Below are 6,833 nucleotides of genomic sequence, written 5' to 3' on the forward strand. Positions count from 1 at the left end.
GGCTGAAGGTAATCCTGTCCTCAATTTTGGATCAGTTCCTCGAATTCCAGAGACAGTAGTACCTAGGGTTTCTTAATGTACCGTTCCATTGATTTCTGAGCTCGATTTTGCTCCAATTGCTGACCCGAATCCTTTGGAGAATGATGTGGTACCTCCTTAGCCTAATACTATTCCTGCTACTAAGCCAGAACTTGCTAAGCTAACAGCTAAGGGTTCTGCCCTCTCTTTTGTAGCTCCTGTACTTAAAGATGGCAAGTCTGTTGCCATGTTACAACAATCTGAAATTGATGAAGGTAATCTCAAGTGGAAGAACTCTGTAATTTTCTATGTAATAGGCTATTATCCTACTATTGTTGTTGTTCAAAGATATGTTGCTGAGAATTGGAGTGTTGTAGCTAAACCTGATTTTTTGGCATGATGATGGCTACTTTATGATTAAAATGCAAAACTCTGATGATATGAATGTTGTTCTTAGTGCTAGTCCACATATGTTCTTTGGTAAGGTGGCTATTGTTAAGCCTTGGTCTGAGAAATTTGACTTTCATGCTGAGGTTTTGAGAACTGTTCCTGTATGGGTTAAGTTACCTAACTTACCTTTGAATTTTCGGGGTGTGGACACTTTGAGTAGACTGGGAAGTGTTTTAGGAGTTCCTTTATGTGCTGATGAATGTACTTTAAAGCAGCTGAGGGTCTCTTTTGCTAGATTGCTCATTGAAGTTGATGTAACAAAGGCTTTATCCAAGACTATCTGGTTTGAAAGTCCAGATGGTGTTTTGATTGAACAAAAAGTTGTTTTTGAATGGACACCCCCCTTTTGTAGAAAATGTAACAAAGTGGGCCATGATTGTACTATTACTAGGAAGGTTCAACCTCAAAAGAAGCAGGTGGCTTCTAAGGAGCAGCCTAAGCAAAAGGTGTGGGTTGCTAAGCCCCAACCTGCTACTGTTCCTGCACCTGAGTCTAGTGTGCCTGAATCTGGGGGTAATGGCTCTGTTCATAGTGCTGGTGTTTTCACTCCTGCTCCAACTACCTTGCAAGCCAATTCTGATGATGATTGGAGAGTGGTGGGAAGGAAGCATAGAAGCCATAGTAATCCTCCTATCTTTACTAGTGTTCCTAATTCTAATACCTATGCTGCTCTGATTAAGGATGGGGATGGTGCTAGAGATCTTGTTCCTATCGGGGTTGATGGTAATCCCCTATGGGGTCATGATTATCCTATCATGGAATATCAGGGGTCTTAATGATCCCTGCAAAGTAGTTTCTGTTAAGAAACTGCTAGCTGAACATTATGTGGATGTTATTGGTATCATGGAAACTAAGGTGAAATGTGATAAGAGTGTTATGCTTCAAAAGAAATTTGGGTCTGCTTGGTCTTGGTTTTGTAACTACTCATCTTCACATAGGGGTAGTGTAGACACCCATTTGTGTCTCCCCAAAACCAAACCCAATGATGAGTACCTTTCACGTCGAATCATAATCGAATGAAGTGAAAGTGTGGAAAGTCTAGTGTTGCGGATAGTTTTAATTTCTTTTCTCTTCTCTCTGTTTTTGAAAACTTATTTTAAGAAAACAGCCAATCCAGTTTGGTTGGTCCATGATATGGGTCCAATAGTAGTGTAGTTGGATGGGGCTTGACAAGACCTTTCCAACGATATATTATAAGTCCAATTCCGATGAATGTTGAGGAAGTTATGGCCAATTTACTAAACTGGGCCCGGTTTGAGCCTTATATGCGGCCCAATGATCTAGGGGAGGGCCTAATATGATTTATCATTCTTAATGCAATTAGGAATGGTTTTAATCTTCTAGATTCTTCTAGAAAGTTCTTTTCATTCCTAATTCAATTAGCATTGATAAATTGACTTTTGTTGACTTTTCATAGTTTTAATTAAAATCAAATAGCATTTTCGAGGAAACTATATGATTTTATCCTCCAGTAAGACAAACTTATCTGATTTTCGAAAACGCGTTAAAAACAGGCTTGGCGCCTGATTCCAGGCATTGGCGCCTGGAACTAGGCCTGGCGCTAGCCATTGGCGCCTGGCGCTAGTGTTGGTGCCTGGCGCTAGTTAGCCAGGGTTTGCGCCAGCTCTGTTTTTTGTGCGTCAGACTCTGTTTTGTTTATTTTATCTTTTTGGCTGATTTTCTCTATAAATAACGTATTAAAAACTCCGTTTTCATTCACCAGTTCTCATCAACAGTCAGTTTTGATTAACATTCGCCTACAATCAGTTTTCATTCAATTAATCCTCTCATTCTCTTAATCATTCATCAATTCTTTCTCTTCTCTAAACTTTGTTTTTACATACAAAATTCCGCATTCGCAAGATCTAGAAACACCTAGCCATATTCGAAGTTGCCTTCGCCCTAGACGTGAAAGGTTTTAATTTCTGAGGGTTTGGTCCCATATCTCTCTTTCAATTATTTAATTTAATTATTTTGATTATTATTTTCCTTGAAGTTACTAACGTGTGTATTTTGTTATTAGAAAGAGGTACGAAGCATCAAAGTAAGTGCTTTAATGGTTTTAATTGATGTTATGATGTAGAAATCATGTTTTAATTGTTGTTATGATATTCCTAGTATCATGTCTAGGGTATTTTTAATATTAAATATGATTGTTACAATGCTTCCTATGTTCTTCCTAATATTTATGAATGTTAGTATCATGTTAGGGCTAAAGATTTGATTTTTATTGCTTAGTGACATGCTAGGGTTTGCTATTAATCTTGTTAGTATCATGCCTAGGATCTTGCTATTTTTATTATGCTTTAATATTAACATGAACATGATTATGATTATAATTGTTATAATTTATGATGATTATGAATATTATTATTATTATTATTCATGATTATTATTATGATGATTATTTATTATGTATGTTACTTGATTTTTATTGTTATTGCTTGATCACGCCTTTTATGCATGTTTAAAGGGAATTGGTACTTGTAATCACGTTTATATAAGATAATTAATAATCTTGTTAGGGTTAATGTGATTATAATTTCAAGTGATCGCCAATAATAGATTTATGTGTGCATTATATTCAACCAACATAGATAAACAGGTTTAGGGTTAATCCTATTGATTGCATGTTAGTCAAGAAGCGCACATGAATACGATCAGAATAAAGTAGAGGCCTATTATTAGGGCAGGTTCAATCTCTTTTAGGTTGGATTTGTACCTTCATCCCCGAACCCTTATTTGGTTCTAGACCTTATGGAGTTGACGATCTCTTGGATCGTTAAGGGGTGTAACCTTCACCTCGTGAACGGTTTACAAGTTCCTAAAACTTGTTGGCGACTCTTTTGCTCTATCTTCTTCCTTTTTGGACGCCACCGTACTTTAGTGTATGATCACAGTGGGGTTCAAGATAGGGGTTTAATGCTTGAAATTTATTACCCACAAGTAGACTCTGGGTTGGCTGGTTACATGACAAGGTTAATCTTTTAGTCCTCTCCTCTCATGAGCAGTTCATTCATGTCCAAATTAGCTCCAAGGATCTTCAGCATCAGATTTTCTATACCTTTGTGTATGGCTTGCATTCTATTCATGACAGGTTACCTCTTTAGGATGGTATTTCTAGTCTTGGAGCTGTTTCTGGGCCTTGGCTTGTTATTGGTGACTTTAATTATGTTCTCAATTCTTATGATAGAATTAATGGTAATGTTGTCACTGATTATGAGGTTAACCATTTTAGAAGTTTTTTTGACAATCTTGATCTTTGTGAGCTCAAGAGTAAAGGTTATTTTTACTCTTGGTCTAATAAGGGTCATGGTGATACTAGAATTGCTACAAGGATTGACAGGGGGCTTGTGAATCAGGCTTGGTTGAACAAGTATTCTCATGTTGAATCTATCTATCTTCCCTCTCTCCTCTCTGATCACAACCCTATTTTGGTTAAAGTGTGTAGATTTGTTGCTGCTAAGGGAAGACCTTTTAGGTTTCTTAATTGCCTAGCTAATCATGTTGACTTTTGTTCTATTGTGGAAAACAGCTGGCATAGTGTTACAGATTCTTCTGCTATGGTTACTATTTGGCAGAATTTGAAAACTGTCAAAAAGAACCTGAAAGATCTGAACACTAAGTATTTTGCTAATGTTGATGAGAAAGTTGATGTGGCTCTTGCCTCTTTGAAAGCCATTTAGGACCAGCTTGCTGTGGATTATTCTAATTCTGACCTTCATGTTAAAGAGGCTGAAGCTGTAAATATGGTGAAGCATTGGATGTATATCCAGGAGTCCATTTATAATCAGAAATCTAGGGTTGATTGGATTAAGCTGGGGGACTCCAGTTCTCACTACTTCTTTTCTATTATGAAGCACAGGCAAGGTAGAAATAGAATTGATTCTATCTTCACTGAAGATGATGTCCTTTTGAAAGAACCTGTGCTTATTGAAAATGAGATTGTGGGGTTTTATAAAGGGCTCCTTGGTTCTAGTGCTAGTTCTCTCCCTGCTGTTGACTTGGCCACTATTAGGAGAGGTTCTCAACTCAGCTCTAGCTCCATTGATATTTTGACTGCTGTGGTTACTACTTCTGAGATTGATAATGCTCTAGCTCAGATTGGAGATGATAAGGCGCCTGAGATTGATGGTTTCAATGTTGTTTTCTTCAAAAAGGCTTGGCCTATGATCAAAACTGATATCTATGCTGCTATCTTCTCTTTCTTTGAGACTGGTGTCATTGCTAAGCAGTGGAATTGTACAACAATCACCTTAGTGCCTAAGGTTCAGCATCCTTCTTATGTCAAAGAGTTTAGGCCTATTACTTGTTGTACCATGTTGTACAAGCTGATCTCTAAAGTTCTCACAAACAGGATTTCTAAAGTGGTGGGGACTGTTATTAATGATGCTCAAGCTGGGTTTATCCCGGGTAAGCACATTGGTGAAAATATTCTCCTGGCTACTAAACTGATCAAAGGCTACTCTCATAAGTTTGTTTCTCAAAGGTGCATGATCAAGATTGACTTGAGGAAGGCCTATGACTCTGTTAAATGGCCCTTTTTGCAGACTGTTTTGGAAGAGCTTGGTTTCCCTCATTCTGTTGTGAAGTGGATTATGACTTGTTTCTATTCTGTTTCTTACTCTGTGATGGTTAATGGCTTTCCTGCTAAGCCTTTTTCTGCAAAAAAAGGTCTTAGACAAGGAGATCCTATGTCTCCTTTTCTCTTTGCTCTATGTATAGAGTACCTATCTAGGTGCCTTAAGGAAATGACTGGGAATTCTAATTTCAATTTTCATCCTAGATGTGAGAAATTAGGTATTACCCACATGATGTTTGGTGATGATTTTCTCCTCTTCTCTAGGGCTGATTACGTCTCTATTCAGCTTCTCTTGCAGGATTTCCAGAAATTCTCTTGTGCTTCTGGTCTGATGGCTAATTTAAGTAAGAGTGAGGTTTATTTTGGAGGCATCTCTGATTTTGATAAAGATCAGCTGCAAATTGTTCTTGGTATGAGTAGAGGTAGTTTGCCTTTTAGATATCTTAGGGTGCCTTTGTCTTCTAAAAAGCTTACTGTTGCTCAATGTAGGCCTTTGGTTGAAAGGGTTACTGCTAGGATTGGATGCTGGACTTCTAGACACTTATCTTATGCTGGCAATTTACAGCTTATCAAAAGTGTTCTCTTTGGTATTCAGGCTTATTGGGCTCAGATTTTCATTCTACCTAAGAAGATTCTTAGGGAAATTGAAACTAAGTTCAGGATTTTTCTTTGGACTGGGAAGAACACTTGTGCAAAAAAGGCCCCTGTCTCCTGTCATCATATGACTCTTCCTAAGGTTTGTGGTGGCTGGAGTATTACCTCTCTTGGTGATTGGAATAAAGCTGCTATATGCAAGGTCTTTGGGATCTTGCTCACAAATCTGACAATATGTGGGTAAAATGGGTGCATACCTATTATTTCAACAATAGGAATATCTGGACTGCTACTATTCCCAAGAAATGCTCCTGGGTTTTGAAGAAAATCTTGACTTGTAGAGATACTATTGATGATATTGGTGGCTGGTCCTCTATTATGAAAAATGGGAAAATGAGTACTGCTAAACTTTATGCCCGGATTCGACCACAGGCTTCTAAGGTAGGGTGGAAAAGAATTGTTTGCAATAACCAAGCCGCTCCTAAGAGTATTTTCATTACTTGGTTAGCTCTGCTTGATAAACTTGCCACTAAGGACAGAATTGTTAAGTGGAATACAAGTTGTGATCTTAATTGCTTTTTCTGCCAGAACTCTTGTGAAACTGTCTCTCACTTGTTCTTTTGCTGTCCTTACTCTAAGGCTATTGGGGAACAGATTTTGAAGCTTCTTGATGTGAAAAAAGCAGTTCAACCTTTTCACATTGAACAACAATGGATAGTTTAGAATTGCAGGAAGTCTAGCAGCAAGGGTAGAGTATACTCTATGTGTTTTGCTGAGGCTATCCACAGTATATGGCTGCAAAGGAATAGTTTGATGTTTACAGGTGACTGTAAACCTGCAGAAACTGTTTTTAAAGACATACTTTTTCATGTTGCTATTAGATGTAATGGAGCAGACAGGAAGCTGCTTTTGCTTCACTGATTTTCTGGTTGTAGCAGTTTGGTTTCTGGTCTGCTGGTTTTTGGTTTGGGTGGCAGCTGGTTTCTGGTCTGTTTTCTATTTGTTGTGCTGTCTGCAGTCTTCAGCAGCCTGGTTTTCTTAGGTGGCAGCTGGTGGTTTATTTTTTTGCTGCTGGTTTGTTGTTTTGGGTTGCTGTTGTTGTTTTGTTGTTGTTGTTGTTCTGTTGCTGTTCTGTTGCAGTTCTGTCTTGATGTTTCTGGTCTGCTGCAGGCTGTTCTGGGTGGCAGTT

At 38.2% G+C, this 6,833-nt stretch overlaps 1 protein-coding gene across 1 annotated transcript; it reads left to right on the forward strand.

Annotated features, from left to right (window-relative positions):
- Nucleotides 1-440: 440 nt before the first annotated feature.
- LOC145632859 (uncharacterized) lies at nt 441-4,154 on the forward strand. Its single transcript, XM_081685188.1, has 3 exons — nt 441-1,191; nt 1,262-1,413; nt 3,579-4,154. The coding sequence occupies exons 1-3, from the start codon at nt 441-443 to the stop codon at nt 4,152-4,154; spliced, it is 1,479 nt and encodes a 492-aa protein (XP_081541314.1).
- Nucleotides 4,155-6,833: the final 2,679 nt, after the last annotated feature.

This window comes from Chenopodium album, chromosome 5 (genome assembly GCF_948465745.1).
Source record: "Chenopodium album chromosome 5, dcCheAlbu1.1, whole genome shotgun sequence".
Lineage (NCBI taxonomy): Eukaryota > Viridiplantae > Streptophyta > Magnoliopsida > Caryophyllales > Amaranthaceae > Chenopodium > Chenopodium album.